Raw genomic sequence first — 19,332 nt, 5'->3', positions numbered from 1 at the left:
CATGTTCTCACTCATAGGTGGGAATTGAACAATCAGATTACTTGGACTCTGGAAGGGGAACATCACACACTGGGGCCTATTATGGGAAGGGGGGAGGCGGGAGGGATGGCATTGGGAGTTATACCTGATGTAAATGGCGAGTTGATGGGTGCAGCACACCAACATGGCACAAGTATACATATGTAACAAACCTGCACATTGTGCACATGTACCCTAGAACTTGAATAAAAAAGAAAAAATAAATAAAAATTAAAAAACAAAAAACAAAAACAAAAAAAGAATTGCCAGTGGCCACAGTTTCACAGAAATTAAGATATGGAACAAGTAAGGTGAGGTGGAAACCAGTGGCACCATGTTACTGATTTAGACTATTTCCAGAATGTCCCTACAACCCATCCCACCCCAACCCCATCTCAGAACACCACTGATGGCAAAGATCTATCTACCAGAGATGCTGACAGCAGACCCTGCTAACACAGAAGGCAGAATCCAATACACAGAGACTGTTCAGTTTTCTTCTTCCTGCTGCAGAGGCTACAGGATTAATTTAAGAATAGGAGCAGTGATGCACAGAAATGACGGAAACCCACAAAGAATGAGCTGGCAAAGACATTAACAAAATTGCAATCAAAGACGTGCCAGTCTCTCAGAAAACTCAGAAGTATTACACTGATTCTTTCCTCTGGGTAATGGTTTGAGCTGAGGAATCAAAGCCCTCAGGTATGTTCCTTGCAGGAAAAGATCTTTACATAGGTGATGATAATACATTAGAGTTTACACTTTACAAAGTGCCTCCGCATATATCTTTTAAATAACTATGTGATGTATTCAGAGTGGAAACTATTAAACTCATTCTATAGTTGTACAGGAGGAAACCAAGAATGACTTGTCTAGAGCCACATAGTAATCAAGGAAGCTAGGTCAGGAGCTCAGGTTTCTATGTTTTGAACATGTTCGTTTTTTTTTTGTTTGTTTTGTTTTTTTTAAGTAATTCTGTTTGAGAAGCATTCTAGCACTAGCTACACATAATCATGACTTAGAGTCCATGGTAACTCTGTCACTGCACCTGCAAAATTACAATACTCATTTGATTCTATAAAATAGCAATGCAGACAGTGAAGTGAACACAGACTTTCTGAGGAGTTTAACAGCTACAGCTGAAAAGATCCCTATACCATGTGGTGAGAATGAAGCAGTCAAAGATAAGTGATAACTACAGAAAGGTCTCCTTCCAGATCCACTTAAACAAAATATCGAATTGAATTTAGTTAATTCTGTCCCATTTCCTAGGAAAATATTAAAACCAATAAATTACCTCAGAAAATTAAGACAAAAATACCATCTAAAGGAACCCAGGATAGCCAAAATCGTCTTGAAAATGAAGAATAGGGCCAGGTGCAGTGGCTCATGCCTGTAATCCCAACACTTTGGGGGGCTGAGGAAGGAGGGTTGCTTGAGGCCAGCAGTTCCAGACCAGCCTGGACAACACAGTGAGACCCTATCTCTACAAAAACAGAAACAAAGACAAAAACAAAAAAAACAAAGCCAGGCTTGGTGGTGCATGCATGTAGTGCTAGCTACTTGGAAGGCTGAGGTAGGAGAATCCCTTGAGCCCAAGAGTTCAGGGCTGTAGTGAGTAATGATTGCACCCCTGCACTCCAGCCTTGGGGACAGAGTGAGACCCTGCCTCAAAAAAAAATAACAAAACACAAATAAAAGAAAATGAAAAACAAAGTTGGAGTAATCAAATTTCCCAATTTTAAAACCTACTACAAAGCTACAATAATCAAGACCGTGCAGTACTAGCATAAAGACAGGCACAAAACCATATACATGTATGCTCACAGCAGCATTATTCATAATCGCCATAAGTAAAGGCAACCCAATTGTCCATTAACTAAGGAATAAACAAAATGAAACATATCCATGTAGTGGAATATTCATCCATAAAAAGGAATGAACTACTGGTTCATGCTATAACGTGGTTGATCCTTGAAAACCTTATAAGTGAAAGAAGCCAGACCATAAGAAGCCACATATTATATGATACCATTTATATGAAATGTCTAGATTAGGCAAATCCATAGAACCATAAAATAGATGAGTGGGTGCCAAAGGGTGCACAGAGAAGAAAATTGAGAGTGACTGCTAATGGTTATGGGGTTTCTTTTTGGGGTGATGAAAATGTTCTGGAATTCAACAGTGTAAGTAGTAGTTGCATGGTCTTGAGAATGCATGAAAAAGTACTGAATCGTACACTCTAAAAGGGTGAATTTTATGGTATATGAATTATATTTCAATAATATGATTTTAATATAATCCATATTTTATTTAAGCATAATATGTTTGTTAAAACTGTTTAACTTGACAGAAATGAAGCAGATTACTTAGGAAGGATGGGTTTGGTGTAATGATTGGCCCTAAAATAAATATCTGATGAAATACATACAAATATATAAACTATAATGGTAGATTCATACTATACCTGATGGTTGACATAATACTGAGAATTTGTATACCAGAATGTATATGTATATACATACAAAGACACATACATACATATTTACATATATACACACACATACAAACCTTATTTCAGGACTCTGTCATGGAACAGTGTCAAAATACCATTTTAGGATAGATCATCTAGTGTCTAATAAAATCCTTATATAGTATCTAGAAGACTTTTCGTTACATCAAATTTCATACTATTTGTTCAATATACTATAATAATCTAGGTTACTACATATTTACTTATTTAAACTATAGCTACCGGCCTATTGTTGCCACAACTATGTATAAATGGTTAAGATTCAAATATAAATTAATATATACACATCCAGACTACAAATATAAATTTTTCTATGTTTTCAGAAAAGTAGATATTATGGTATGTTACAAGCCAGGATCATAGATTCTGGGCCAAGATCTATTTTCTTGTGGTTCAAAATTCTGGCTCTGTCCAAATCAGAAAGGAAGTTAAATTGTTTCTGTTTGCAGATAGCATGATCTTATGTATAGAAAACACCTAAAGACTCCACAAAAAGACCTGTTAGAACTAATCAACAAATTTAGTAAAGTTGCAAGATACAAAACAAACAAACTGGACCCTTATCTCACTCTTAACTCAAAAGATATTAAAGACTTAAATGTAAGAACTTAAATTACTAAAATAAATTATTAGACAAAAACATTACAGAAACTCTCCAGGATACTGGACTGGGCAAAGATTTTTTTTTTTTTTTTTGAGATGGAGTCTCCCTCTGTCACCCAGGCTGGAGTGCAGTGGCATGATCTCCACTCACTGCAAGCTCCGCCTCCCAGGTTCACGCCTTTCTCCTGCCTCAGCCTCCCGAGTAGCTGGGACTACAGGTGCCTGCCACCACACCTGGCTAATTTTTTTGTATTTTTAATAGAGATGGGATTTCACCGTGTTAGCCAGCAAAGATTTCTTAATACCCTACAAGCACAAGCAACCAAAGCAAAAATGGACAAATGGGATCACATCAAGTTAAAAAAAAGCTTCGTTCACAGCAAAGGAAACAATAAACAATCAGCAATGTGAAGAGATAACCCACAGAATGGAAGAAAGTATTAGCAAACTACCTGTCTGACAAGGGATTAATAGCCAGAGAATATAAGGAGCTCAAACTACTCTATGCGGGGGGGGGGGAACTAATAATCTGATTTAAAAATTGGCAAAAGATCTGAATAGACACTTCTGAAAAGAAGACATTCAAATGGAAAATAGGTCTATGAAAACAAGTATTTCTCTGATCATCAGAGAAAAGCAAATCAAACCTACAATGAGATATCACCTCACCCCAGTTAAAATGACTTTTATCTCAAACAAAGGAAATAACAAATGCTGACAAGAATGCAGAGGAAAAGGAAGCCTTGTACACTTTGTGGGGCTCGAGGTTTCAGTGGAGAAAGTAGCTGCAGATGGGGTATAAACAGCAAGAGAACTAAAATTAGAAGTGGTGCCTGAAGGTGAAACTAAATTGCTGCAATATTACGATGAATCTTGAATGGATGCTTCTCATGAATAAGCAAGGAAAGTGGTTTCTTGAGTTGGAAACTACTGAAAATGCTATGAACATTGTTGAAATGACAGCAATGGATTTAGAATATTCCATAAACTTAGTTGATAAAGCAGCAGCAGGGTTTCAAAGGATTGACTCCAATTTTGAAAGAAGTTCTACTGTGAATAAAATGCTATCAAACAGCATCATATACTACAGAGAGATCTTTTGTGAAAAGAAAGCTCAATCAATGCTGCAAACTTCATTGTTGTCTTATTGTAAGAAATTGCCACAGCCCAAACTTCAGCACTTCAGCAACTACCACCTGTCAGTTAGCAGCCATCAACACAGAGACAAGACCCTCCAACAGCCAAAAGGTTACAATTCCCTGAAAGCTCAGATAACTGTTGGCATTTTCTAGCAATATTTTAAAATTAAGGTAAAAACATTTTTTGGACATAATGCTATTACACATTTAATAGACTATAGTGTAAACATAATTTTATAATATACTTAGAAACCAAAAAACTTGTATGATTTGCTTTATTTCAATATTTGCTTTATTGTGGTGGTCTCAAACTGAACCCACAATATCTCTGAGGTATGCCTGTACTTAGAACCAGAATTTTACGTAACAATAATGTACTATTTGTAAAATATTCTCATTTTCTATAAAACCACATATTTGCTTACAGTTATAAAAAGAAAACAAGCTGGTATGCACATGGAAAAAGCTACACAAGAAATGTCCTCTGAAATTTACAATTTTAAATTTTATAAAAATAGATGAAAGACTTATGCTTTGGTAGGCCAAAGCTCCCACTGTAACAATTTTTTTAATGGCATAAATTACGAAAATCATGTTTGAATGCACTGGTGATCTATACAAACAACATGGATTCAATGAATTAAAATCCAAGAAATAGGCCTTCATAGGGGAGCCGATCACTGACTGAAGTCTTGCACCTTTGGCCTCCCAGTCAGAGACTGTCCACATGCATGATGCTACCAGCATTTTAGTAACTCATCCTACCATTCTTTTGCTATATTTAGAGTTTAACATTTATGGAACAAAATACAGAACTACATGTATTAAACAAAACAGAAAACTTACTGATATGATTTTCTAGTCCTGCTTCTAATTTCTTCAGCCACAATACAAGGTTTTCTTCAATTATAGCCTGGTCTGAAGGAAATGCAAATACTTGGCCACCTGAATGCAGATTCACCAAAACAAGAACAGGAAGGGGAGGCAGAGGATCAAAATATGCCCGCAAGATTCGTCTCCCCACTGGAGTATTCTTTCTGCAAAAAGGAACAATTGAACATATTAATGTTTCTTTCTACAACAAAATAATGAAAATAGTAATTTGTAGAACATTAAACTTTTAAGTAGTATCATGCCAGTAAGTTCACTTTATGAAAAGATGTACTAAAAACCAAGAGGTCTACGACTATGTTATTAGTAATTGGATTCTTTAAAAGTTTCTTTTTAACATGGGGCACTTTGTTTGACTTAGGAGAAAAGCGGCAGCCAATGACAATTTTAATGAAAAGCAGGCATAGCCTAAAGGCTTGTCAATTTAGGCTTGACACAACCAATAGCTTCCTTCCAACATTTGGCCAAGTATCCGATCATATATCAGCTCAAAAATCAAATTATTACGTAACTAGAAGATAACAAGATACTTATTTTTATAAATACTTCTTTTCCATAAAATTGTGCCTTTTCTCAGGAAAAAAAGAAGACATTAATTTCAAATTAAAGAAGTAGAAATAATTATGTTCATACAAGGAAACTCTAAGTTAAAGATACTTAGTTTTCCTAATGTAACACATTCCACATTTTATAACATAATATTTTACTCTGAGATACCCATAATGATAATTGCCTGGGAAAATGTTGCCTCAAGCAGTAGAATGCACTGTGAAACTCTTCACAGCAAAAATGTACACTGCCCCATTTCTGTTATTTTTCAAATGAGTCTAAAGAATAAAATATGTCTTTCATCTGATGAATCTGAACAAGAAACAGTATATTATTTGTGAATTTTGTTCAGACATTAAATGTAACACAATCCATACATCTAGAAAACACACTAGGAAATATTGCTGATGAATGTACTGAAATCTGTCTAAACTTTAAAAATATAGAAGTACAGAAAAAGGAACTGAAGGAAAAGGTCAAAAATCACAATGTTTACATTCTGTATTTGCCAAATTTTCTCAATGGGCATCAATTCCTTTTAAAAATCGGAAGAATTTATTGCTTTTAAAAATTTACTGTAGAATAAAATTCAATCTAAAATAAGGTAATCTTTGGACCTTGTTTGGGGGAGTTTAGTTACTAAAATATCATGATAACATATTTGGTTCCATAAAATTAACTCCAAAGAGTTAGAGAGTTTCATTTCCTAACGAAAATGTAATAATTATTAAACTTTCTTTACCTCTTACATATTAAAAAATAAAAACATACTTACAGATTTAACCAGCAAGGGGTAAGTGAATCCAAGTATTTCTGCTTTACCAGTGTCAACATTGCTTTTTTATACTGAGGATTTATGCTGCCATCACTGAACAAAATCAATAATGGTTTCTGAAGTCTGAAATAACTGGGAAGATTTTCCACAGTGATTTCTGGCTGTCAAAGAAAAGGAATAACAACAAAAAATTCATGGGGGATGATAATGAATACAATAGAAAACATTCAAATCGCTCAGTCAATTTTAGTTTGTAAAATGTAATTCAAATACATTTTCACTTAAGTAGAGATTTTACTATATTAATAACTATGAATCTCAATCTTCTCATTCAATCCCACCTCATCTGAGTTATTTTCAAAATAAAACTATTTAGAGAATTTGAGAATAACTTAATTTAAGGGAGTCCCCTGTTTTACAAGATGTAACACTTCTAATAATTTATTATGCTAAAGTTTGGACCAGACTAACCAATACACACATCATAATTGTTATATTTTTCCTCTAACATAAAAATTTTGAAGAAAACTGTAAGCTGAAAAAATATTTTAACATCTATCATTACTTAATAAATAAAAATAGATAAAATTTTACTTTTTCCAATATTATGGTTAAAATCATAAAATAACCAAAAATACGCTAAAACAAATCCAAACACCAATCTCGTTTCTTTTGAGTTTAAAATAACTGAAAGAATTTAATACGAAATTAGAAATCTAATCCTTTTATCATTTTTATTATTAATTAAAAGATAGGCAGTTGGGAGCGATGGCTCATGCCTGTAATCCCAGCACTTTGGGAGGCCGAGGCAGGCAGATCGCCTGAGGTCAGAAGTTCGAGACCAGCCTCGCCAACATGGCAAAACCCTGTCTCTATTAAAAATACAAATATTAGCTGGGCACGGTGGGGCATGCCTGTAATCCCAGCTACTCCGGAGGCTGAGGCAGGAGAATCACTTGAACCCAGAAGATGGAGGTTGCAGTGAGCTGAGATTGTTCCACAGCACTTCAGCCTGGGTAACAGGTGAGACTCTGTCTCAAAAACAACAACAACAACAACAACAACAAGAAAAAAAACAAGATGGGGGGGGTAATCATTCTCCTGCAATTCGCCCATGCTATGCACATTAAAATAAAATTCTGTATGTCTTTTCTCGTATTAATCTGCCTTTTTAAAGTTATTTTCATGGAACCTTCAGAGGACAAAGAGGAAGCTTTCTTTTGGCCACTGCACTCTTTTTATTTTAGAAATACTTCCTTTCTCCACTCACCTCCCACTCAAGGAAGGGCCCGAAATTCTATTATATTAATATTAGCAGTAACGACTGTCTATCCTCTCTCTCTTTCTATTCTCTTTCACACCTTTCTGTAATGGGGTAGACTTAAACAGTCACTTGATTACAAGTCAGAATCCCAGGTTCTAGATTCAGGGAATTGTCACAGTAATAAAACTTTGAGCAAATCACTCTGCACCCCAGTTTTTAAATCTGTGAAATGAGGGAATTGAAGGAAAAAAATAAAAGATAATAACCATTTTTAAATGTATTTGTAGAAGACAATTTGTCTAAGCTGTTAGTAACAACAATTGGAAAGTGCAACAACAATGCTAATACATTTAGGATTAAAAATAGCAATGACATAGAAAAATAAAGCCTTCTACCATTACCCATTTTTAGTTCCATGTTCAGTATTTCATCCTCTGGATACACCTGTGATCTAGATAAATCATCCTGTATCAGATAGATAACCCCCAGCTGACATGGGGAAGCTGACACAGAGACTAACTTGCTTAAGTCACCACAGCTACACAGTGGGAAGGAGTGATAGAATCCTGGCATTCTGCTCACCAGTTTCCCCTTTCTTTAGATTGCACTACAAATTCAGATGAGCTTGTTTTCAATGGTGTCAACCACCTCTACATACAGTCCTAGTTCATCCTGAAGTACCAAATTCTGGCATATAACTTTCCTTATTCAGTTACCATTGCTCAATTCAAACATTTATTGAGTACAAAGTTCAAGATGTTAAGCTGGGTGCTGAATCTATAAAGAAATAAGATCCTTTCCTTGCCTTCAAAGAATTCATACTTTACAAGAAGGGAGAGGTAAGTATACAGACTGCTATAATAAAAAATTTAATGTATGACAATAAAAAAAATATTGGTTTGAAATTAAGCTAAAATCACAAGGTAGGTGTGGTGGTTAATACTGAGTGTCAACTTGATTGGATTGAAGGATGCAAAGTATTGATCCTGGGTATATCTATGAGGGTGTTGTCAAAGATTAACATTTTTGAGTCAGTGGGCTTGAAAAGGCAGACCCACCCTAATCGGGGTGGGCACCATCTAATCAGCTGCCAGCACAAATAGAAAAAACACAAAACAAAAAGTAAAAAGACTAGACTGGCCTAGTCTCCCAGCCTACATCTTCTCCTGTGCTGTATGCTTCCTGCCCTCGAACATCGAACTCTAAGTTCTTCAGTTTTGGGACTCGGACTGCCTCTCCTTTCTCCTCAGCTTGCAGATGGCCTGTTGTGGGACCTTGTGATTTTATGAGTTAAAACTTAATAAACTCCCTTTTATATATAGCTATCCTATTAGTTCTGTCCCTCTAGAGAAACCTGACTAATACGGTAGGGGAGCTCCTGGATGATTTTAGGAATTGATAGTTGAGCTGGACCCTGGATAAAGAAGGTCTCGTGTGTGCTTGAGCAGGGATTCCAGACATAGGGAACATCAGGAGGAGAGGCAGAGAACTATTAAAGCGTACATAATATTTGGGAATAGTGATAATGAAGGACGCCAGAGTTAGGCATGCAAGAGGCAAATATGACTGTGAGACCAGATGAGTAATGCCTTGATACGTATTCTAGCTCCTGGGAATACTGAGAAGATTTCTGTATCAGATTGGTGAAACAGTTAGGCCTGTTTTTCAAAAGATGACTAACTAGAATATAAATTTGTGAAAAGAAGGACCAGTGGAAGGACCCTACTCTTTCCTATGTCTGGTCAAAAGAGAAAGACCAAGAGATGTGGGAGTTTAGAAGGAAATTGAGTTCTAAAATTAAAAACTTGGATTTAGGAATCATCAGCTGGTAGTGATGGTAGAAGCTATGGGTATGGATAACATTTTCCAAAGAAAAAACACAGCAAAAGAAAAAAAAGAGTTGAAGATGTAATTCTAGGGAATAAATGAGACAGAGGATGGTCAGAGGGATCAAAGAGGACTGAATTACAAAAGCCAGAAGAAAAGAGAATTTTAAGGAGGAATGGTGTAGACAACAGTTTTGACTGCTACTGAGAGGCTAAGGGGAAACACAATTAAGAGGTCATCAAATATGGTACTTGGAAGGTGACCTTTGGCTCTCTGAGTATATAACAGGCTATAACTGTGTGGGTCCTGGTGTTCTAAACTTGTCAATAATAAAAGCATAAAAAAGGAACTCAGTTTATCTGAGAAAAATACTAAACCTATTTCCTAACAGGAACTAGTCTTAAATATATCAATGCTTATGTAGTTAGTTATTGTGTATTTTGGATTTAAGCATTATTTATCTGGCCCAATTTGTCATCAGGTTCATTAAAATAAAAACTTCACACCATAATAAAAAAATTTTCACCCTCTGGTCATCAACTCTCTTTCCTCATCCAGATGAGGGCACTAAAGTCTCTCTAAAGCCTGTTTAATCTTTATTATAGCTGTTCAGTATTAAGTTGAACACCACAAATAAAAACATTGGAAACAAACACTGTCACAATGCATATTACATTTGCTGTAACTGTAAACAGATTTTGATACTAAGTTTCTCCTACGTTTCTAACGTTTAATGAATATAACCTTTAAAAAATTAGAGATGAATTTTTATCCACTAGAGATGCCAAGATAAAAAGAGTAAAATGGTACAAATCTTCTGTAGGGCAATACAAAAATTATCAGAAGCCTCAAAAGTGGACCTACTCTTTGGACAACCAATTCAAATTCTAGAAATTTAACCTAAATCCATAATCATAGATACACCCAAAGATTACCTAAAAGGATGTTCCCTAAATTATAAATAAAACAAAAACTAAAGACAGCTTAAATAACCAACAAGAGGAAATGAGCCAAATAAATTTTGGTACATTAATAAACAACATTATGCAGACGTTAAAATGTGTATCTATAGTACTTGATGGAAATACCATTAATATAAAAAGGCACATAGATACATACAGAATTTTAGGTTTGGGGAAATGTATTTCCTAACGTAAACTTGGGTAGAAAAGTTATGGTTGATTATAATTTTCTTTATACTTTTCTGTATTACCTGAAAAAGCCAAATAAAGGCTTACAGTAATTCCAAAAATACTACACTATGTATATTCTAAAGGAATTAATAACATGTCACTAATGACATAAATGTTACTTTAATAAGTGATTAAGAAAGATACATCATGAACATATCAACTCAATGATTTGATTACTTGTAACCTATAATTTTAACAGGAAGAGAGAAAGGACAAAACCAAGACCACAAAAAGGCTTAATAAAGACTGCAGTCATTTAGTTGAGCCCAAAATGCAATGTCCTTTAAATCATCAAGACAAAAAACATAACAGGATATTCATTTAGCATCTATAGCTGATAAAAGTGCCCCTTGAGTCACTTTGGAAATGTAGAAAATATAAATTCTAGCTCTGTCTAAATATGAAAGCAAACAACTAAAATCAGATAATACAGGTTACATTTGTAGTGCCCTTGAATCCATTATTATACAGTCATGTATCACATGATGTTTCAGTCAACAATGGACTACATGTAAGATAGTGGTCCCATAAGATTATACCATGTTTTTACTGTACCTTTTCTATGTTTAGATACACAAATATTTACCATTGTTACAACTGCCTATAGTATTCAGTCCAGTAACACGCTGTACAGGTTTGTAGCCTAGGAGCAATATGCTATACCTTACAGCATAGGTATGTAGTAGACTATACCATATAAGTACACTCTATAAAGTTCATATGACAAAATCGCCTATCGATGCAATTCTCAGAAGATATTCCTGTTAAGTGATACATGACTGTACAGGTAAAACATATGAAAAAGCCTTTCATAAGAGAGTATTTTGTTCTAAAACTGTACAAATAGGAGGGTGAAGCAAGATAGCAGACTACTATACCAGTCATCCCCTCTTCCCCTGCAATGACAGCAATTTAACAACTATCTACACAAAAAAGCACCTTCATAAGAACCAAAAATCAGGTGAGTACTCACAGTACCTGGTTTTAACTTTATATTGCTCAAAGAGGCACTGAAGAGGTAGAAAAAACAGTCTTGAATCATCAGTGATACCCTTCCCCCATCCCCTGGCAGTGGCCACACTCCATGAAGAGAGAATCTGTGTGTTTGGGAGAGGGAGAGTGCAGCAATTATGAGACTCTGCATTGAACTCAGTGCTGCCCTGTTAAAACAGAAGGCAAAACCAGACTGAATTCAGTGGATGCTCGCCCACAGTGGGTGTATTTAAACCAACTCTAGCCAGAACAGAACTGCCCATCCTAGAAGTCAGAACTTGAATTACAACAAGACTTGTCACCTCAGGCTGGAGTGTGCTAGGGCCCAAATAAACTTGAAAGGCAGTCTAGGCAACAAAGGCTGCAACTCCTAGGTGAGTCCTAGGGCTGAAATGGGCTCAGAGCCAATAGGACTATAAGCACATATGACCTACTGAGATATCAGCCAGGACAGCTAGGGGGGTGCTGACGCCACCTCTCCCCTAATCCCAGGCTACACAGCTTGTAGCTCTAAAAGAGATCCCTTCCTTCTGCTTAAGGAGAGGAAAGGAAAGACTGGAGAAGACTTTGTCTTGCATCTTGGATACCAGCTCAGCCACAGGAGGACAGGACCCTGGTCAGAGTTGTGAAACCCCCTTTCCAGGTCCTAGCTCTCGGATGACATTTCTAGATACACCCTGGGCCAGAAGAGAAACTGATGCCTCTATAGGAAAGACCTAGTCCTGGCAGCATTTATCACCTGACAAGTGAAGAGCCCTTGGGTCCAGGTAGTACACTGCAGGACTTGAATAAGACTCTGAGACTTGCTGACTTCTGAGACTGTGCAGACTCAGCACATTCTTAGCTGTGGTGGCGATGGGGTGAGACTCCTTCTGCTTGAGAAAAGTAGAGGCAAAAGTAAAGGGGACTTTGTCTTGATCTTACACCATAGGTACCAGCTCTGCCACAGAAGGGTAGAACACCAAGTGGGTTTTGGGGGGCTACAATTCTAGGCCTTGGCTTTTGTATGGCATTCCTGGACTTTCCCTGGGCCAGAGGCAAGCCCACTACCCTGAAGCATGAGTCCCAGGCCAGACAGCATTCACCACAAGCTGATGGAAGAGCCCTTGGGCCTTAAGGGAACATCAGCAGTAGCCTGCCAGTACTCCCTGTGGGCCTGTGGTAGCAGTGGCCATGGGGTGAGGCTCCTCTATCTTTCAAAATGGGATGGATGAGTGGGAAGGACTACATCTCATGGTTCTAGTGCTAGTTCAGCCACAGTACAATGAACACCAGGTAGATTTCTAAAGTTTTTTATTTTAGTCCCTGGTACCCAGACAGCAACTCTGGACCCACCCTGGTCCTGGAGGAACTCACCATCCTAAAGGGAAGGACACAGGCCCAGCTGGCTTAGCCACCTCTGATTTTAGAGCCCCAGGACCTTGAATGAACATAGGCAGTAGCCAGGGAGTGGTTACAGCAAGTCTTGGGAGAGACCCAGTACTGTGCTGGCTTCATGTCTGACACAGCACAGTGCCAGTGGTGGTGACCCACAAGGGTGCTTGCATCACTCCACCCCCTAGCCCCAGGTGGCTCAGAACAGAGAGAGGGACTCCATTTGTTTGGGAGAAAGTAAGAGAAGAGAACAAGAGTCTCTGCCTGATAATTCTGGGAATTCTTCCAGATCCTGTCTAAGACCATCAAAAAGCAGTACCTCTATAAACCTGCAAGAACCACACTACTGCTGGGCTTGGGATGCCAACTAATGCAGATACAGTTTAGATCACAACACTGAAGTCCTTTCATACTAGAAAGCCTTCCCAAGAAGGACAGGTACAAACAAGCCCAGACTTGGAAGACTAGAATAAATACGTAACTCTTTAATGCTCAGACACAGAAAAACATCCAACAGTATGAATGGTGTCCTGGAAAAGATGACCTCACCAAATGAGCCAAATAAGACACCAGAGACCAATCCTAGAGAAACAGAGCTATGTGTCCCTTCAGACAGAGAAATCAAAATAGCTGTTTAGAGAAAACTCAAAGAAATTCACGATAACACAGGGAAGGAATTCAGAATTCTATCAGATAATTTTAAGAAACAGAAATAATTAAAAAGAATCCAGCAGAAATTCTGGAGCTCAAAAATGCAACTAACATATTGAAGAATACATCAGAGTCCTTTAAGAGCAGAAATGATCAAGTGGAAGCTAGAATTAGTGAGACTGAAGACAGGCTATTCATAAACAGTCAGAGGAAACAAAAGAAAAAAGAAAAAAAAAAAAACAATGAAGCAGGCCTACAGGATCTAGAAAATAGCCTCAAAAGGACAAATCTAAGAGTTACTGGCCTTAAAGAGGAGACAGAGAAAGAGATAGGGGTAGAGTGTATTCAAAAGATAGTCAACAGAGAATTTCCCAAACTTAGAGAAAGGTATCAATATCCAAGCACAAGAAGGTTATAAAACACTATGCAGATTTAACCCAAAGAAGATTACCTCAAGGCATAATCAAACTCCCAAAGGTCAAGGATTTAAAAAAAGGATCCTGAAAACAAGAGAAAAGAAATATAACACACAATGTAGCTCCAATACACCCAGCAGCAGACTTTTCAGTGAAAACCTTACAGGACAGTAACATGACATATTTAAAGTGCTAAAGGGAAAAAAAAAATTTTACCCTAGAATGGTATATCTGAGGAAAATATCCTTCAAACATGAAGGAGAAATAAAAACTTCCCCAGACAAACAAAATCTGAGGAATTTCATCAACACCAGACCTGTCCTACAAGAAATGCTAAAGAGAATGCTTCAATCAGGAATAGGACATTAACGAGCAATAAAAACTCATCTGAAAGCACAAAACTCATCGCTAATGGTAAGTACGCAGTAAAACACAGAATATAATGCTTAACGGTGCTGTGTAAACTACTCTTAAATAGAAAGACTAAACAATGAACCAATCAAAAATAATAACCACAACAACTTTTCAAGACACAGATGGTACAATAAGATATAAATAGAAACAATAAAAAGTTAAAAAGCAGGAGATGAAGTTAAACTAAAGGTTAACTTGATAGAGTGTAGAGTTTTTATTAGTTTTCCTTTGCTTATTTATGCAAACAGTGTTGTTATCGGTTTAAAATAACAAGTTATAAGGTAGTATTTACAAGCATCATGGTAACTTCAAATCAAAAAACAAAATAAATACACACACAAAATTTTTTTTTAATTAAATCATATCACCAAAGAAAATCACCTTCACTAAAAAGACAAAAGGAAGGAAGACTACAAAACAACCAAAGAACAAATAACAAAATGGCAGGAGTAAGTCCTTATTTATCAATAATAGCATTAAATATAAACAGACTAAACTCTCCAATCAAAAGGCATAGAATGGCTTAAGAGATTTAAAAAAATAGTAAGATCCCATGATCAGCTGCCTAAAAGAAACACACTTCACCTATAATGATACACAAAGACTGAAAATAAAAGGATGGAAAAAGATAATCCATGCCAATGGAAACCAAAAAGAGCAGGAGTCATTATACTAATATCAGACAAAATAGATTTCAAGACAAAAACTGTAAGAAGAGACAAATAAGGTTACTAATGATAAAGGGGTCGATATAGCAAGAAGATATAACAATTGTAAATATATATGCACCCAACACTGGAGTACCCAGGTATATAAAGCAAATATTAGTAGGGCCAAAAATAGAGATAAACTCCAACACAGTAACAGCTGAAGATTTCAACAACCCACTTTCAGCAATGGACAAATCTTCCTGACAGGAAATCAGCAAAGAAACATCAGACTTAATCTGCACTACAGACAAAATGGGCCTAATTTATAGAACATCTCATTCAATGGCTACAGATACACATTCTTCTCCCGAGCACATGGATCATTGTCAAGGATAGACTTTAGGTTAAGTCACAAAACAAGTCTTAAATCATTAAAAAAAAAAAAAAAAAAAAAAAACCTGAAATAATATCAAGCATCTTTTCTGGCCACAATGGAATAAAACTAGAAATCAATAACAAGAGGAATTCTGGAAACTATACAAACACATGGAAATTAAACAATATGCTCCTGAATGACCAGTGGGGTCAATGAAGAAATTAAAAAAGAAATTTTAAAATTTCTTGGAAAAAACCATACCCAAACCCATGGGATACACTGAAAGCAGTACTAAAAGGAAAGTTTATAGCAATAAGCATCTACATCAAAAAGTAGAAAAACTTCAAAGAAACAATCCAATGATACACTTAAAGAACTAGAAAAGCAAGAGCAAACCAAACCCAAAATTAGCAGAAGAAAAGAAATAATAAAGATCAGGGCAGATATAAATGAAATTGAAATGAAGAGAACAATACAAAACAACTAGGAAACAAGTTGGTTTTCTGAAAAGTTAAACAAAACTGACAAACCCTTAGTCAGACTATCTAGGAAAAAATAGAGAAGACCCAAATAAAATCAAAGATGAAAAAGGAGACATTACAATTGATACAGCGGAAATTCAAAAGGTCATTAGTAGCTACTATGAGCAACTCTATGCCAATAAATTGGAAAATTTAGAAGAAATGGACAAATTCTTAGACACATACAACCAACCAAGATTGAACCATGAAGAAATTCAAAATCTAAATGGACTAATAACAAACAAGGAGATTGGAGCTATAATACAAAGGCTTCCAGCAAAACAAAACAACAAAACAAAACAAAACAAAAAGCAAAAGCTCAAGACCCAGTGGCTTCACTGCTGAATTCTACCAAACATTTAAAGAACTAATACCAATTATCAGGGAAATGCAAATCAAAACCACAATGCAATTCCACCTTACTCCTGCAAGAATGGTCATAATTTAAAAAAATAATAGATGTTGGCATGGATGTGGTGAAAGGGAACACTTTTACACTGCTGGTGGGAATGTAAACTAGTGCAACCACCATGGAAAACAGCTGGAGATTCCTTAAAGAACTAAAAGTGTATCTACCATTTGATCGAGCAATCCCACTACTGGCACACACACGTTTAGAGCAGCACAATTTGCGATTGCAAAAATAAAGAACAGTCCAAATGCCCATGAATCAACAAGTGGATAAGAAAATGTGTGTGTGTATATATATATATATATATATATGTATACATACACACACACTGTGGAATACTACTTAGCCATAAAAAGGAATGAAATAATGGCATTCGAACCAACCTGGATAGAACTGGAGACCATTATTCTACGCAAAGCAACTCAAGAATTGAAAACCAAACATCATATGTTTATAAGTGTAAGCTAAGCTATGAGGACGCAAAGGCATAAGAATGATACAATAGACATTGGGGACTTGTGGGGAAGGGTAAAAGGAGGGTGATAAAAGATATCTTTTGGATAAAAGCCTTTTTAACTGGAAATGGTGGGTAGGGTGGAAGTGGTGATGGTTACTGGGTACAAAAACTAATTTGAAAGAATGAAGAAGACCTAGTATTTGCCAGCACAACAGGGTGATATAGTAAAAAAATAATTTAATTGTTCATTTAAAAATAACTAAATGAGTAAATTGGATTGTCTGAAACACAAAGGGTAAACACTTGAGGTAATGGATACCCTATTTACCCTGATGCGACTACAATGCATTGCATGCTTGTATCAAAATACGTCATGTGGCCAGGTGCAGTGGCTCATGTCTGTAATCTCAGCACTTTGGGAGGCCAAGGCAGGAGGATCACTTGAGCTCACGAGTTCCAGACCAGCCTGGGCAACATGGTGAAACCCTGTCTCTACAAAAAAACTCCAAAATTATCCTGTGTGGTGGCATATGCCTGTAGTCCTGGCTACTTGGGAAGCTGAGGCAGGAGAATCACTTGACACCGCAAGGCAGAGGTTACAGTGAGCCGAGATCACGCCATTGCACTCCAGCCTGGGTGATGGAAGTGAAACTCCGTCTTTAAAAAAAAAAAAAAGCTCATGTAACCCATAAATATATTCATCTACTATGTACCCAGAAAAATTAGAAATTAAATTTTTTTAAAAAACCAGGCGGGGCATGGTGGCTTATGCCTGTAATCCCAGTACTTTGGGAGGCTGAGGCAGGCAGATCACTTGAGGTCAGGTGTTCGAGACCAGCCTGACCAACATGGGGAAACCTTGTGTCTACTAAAAACACACACACAAAAAATAGCCAGGTGTGGTAGTGAGCACCTGTAATCCCAGCTACTCAGGAGGCTGAGGCAGGAGAATTACTTGAACCCAGGAGGCAGAGGTTGCCGAGAGCTGAGATCGCAGCAACAGAGTGAGATCCATCTCAAAAACAAAACAAAAAAACCCATGTAAATAATAAGAATAGTAACTAACATTTGTTGAATGCTTACCAAGGGCTAAACATTGTACACAAAGCACTGTCAAATCATGTCTCATTCAGTCCTCACAGTAACTGTCTGCAGCAGATGCTACTATGAGCTACATTTTACGCATGCGGAAACTGAAGAACAGAGAAGTTAACCTACACTCAGTAAGAAATCAACAAACGATTTGAAGCTGGGCAGGCTGACCTTCCAGAATACACATGCTTTATAACACGTGTCACCCTGGATTAAGCATGTGAACTGAACTTCGGCCACACTAGTCACGGCAAGACGTAGACTTTTAGCAATGGACTCAAAATGCTGTATGCATAATGACTGAACAATAAAACAGAACAATCCAGTGAATCCTCAGCTCACAAATCACCAAGCCCTGTACCAGCAAAAAATGGAAAAATGTGTATTAACATATAGTATCTTTGATCTAGATTTTATTTCAAGTATCATCCTTATTATAAAACATACTCACAAACATTTCCAGTAGTGCATCTGTTACTATTTGAACTATGTCTTCTGCACGGGTGATAGCTAGTGGGATGCTCTCTATTTTGCCTTCTGTGTGTCTGGCAAGCAGAAGGGCTGGAAGACTTGCAGCATATTTGTTTGACCTATGGAGAAAGGTAGTATTAAAATTCATGATCAAAATCTAGCATGTCAAAAACATGAAAATCTAGGCTAGGAGATCACAGTGCAAGGCAGCAAATGGGAAGTCCTACTGCTAAGGAAAAAAATGAACTCAATTTCCAAACAAACTTATCTTCTATGACAACCTACATTAAAAGAAAGCAACAGGTAATAATCTATAACAAACTAGATTTTTTAAAAGCAACAAGGCAGTAATCCAGCCAGATTTTTTTCTATACAGCTTACTCAACAAGAAAATAAATCAGATTTGGAACACAGTGAATGGTTCTCGACCTTTCTGGACTTGCTCACCACACTGCTGAGTAAGAAAATGGGCATTTATGAGAAACCTACTATCTGCCAGGCACTATACTAGGTATTTCAATTATGTTTTTATTTAACTTTCAGAACTAAAGTGGTCATTATGATCTCACTTTGCAGATGAGGAAATAGGACTTAGAGAGTGATAAACGGCAGACACAGACTTCAAATGAGGTGTCCCTGACACACAGTCTGTTCCTGACATAGTCTGTACTCTCTCCACTGAAACAAGAGCCCAAATCCACCCTCCCACAATC

At 36.8% G+C, this 19,332-nt stretch overlaps 1 protein-coding gene across 1 annotated transcript in view; it reads right to left on the bottom strand.

Annotated features, from left to right (window-relative positions):
* TXNDC16 (thioredoxin domain containing 16) overlaps window positions 1–19,332 on the bottom strand; it is a 111,758-nt gene that overhangs the window by 8,034 nt on the left and 84,392 nt on the right. Inside the window, exons 18-20 of the mRNA XM_011999722.1 lie at window positions 18,600–18,738; window positions 6,509–6,669; window positions 5,140–5,330 (exon numbers count right to left, since the gene is read on the bottom strand). Coding sequence (XP_011855112.1) covers window positions 5,140–5,330; window positions 6,509–6,669; window positions 18,600–18,738 — 491 coding nt within the window. The remainder of the gene's footprint in view (window positions 1–5,139; window positions 5,331–6,508; window positions 6,670–18,599; window positions 18,739–19,332) is intronic.

The sequence above is a fragment of the Mandrillus leucophaeus genome, unplaced genomic scaffold (assembly GCF_000951045.1).
Source record: "Mandrillus leucophaeus isolate KB7577 unplaced genomic scaffold, Mleu.le_1.0 Scaffold60, whole genome shotgun sequence".
Taxonomy (NCBI): domain Eukaryota; kingdom Metazoa; phylum Chordata; class Mammalia; order Primates; family Cercopithecidae; genus Mandrillus; species Mandrillus leucophaeus.
Note: the sequence above shows the minus strand (reverse complement) of the source record. Positions and strands in the feature narration are given on the sequence as shown.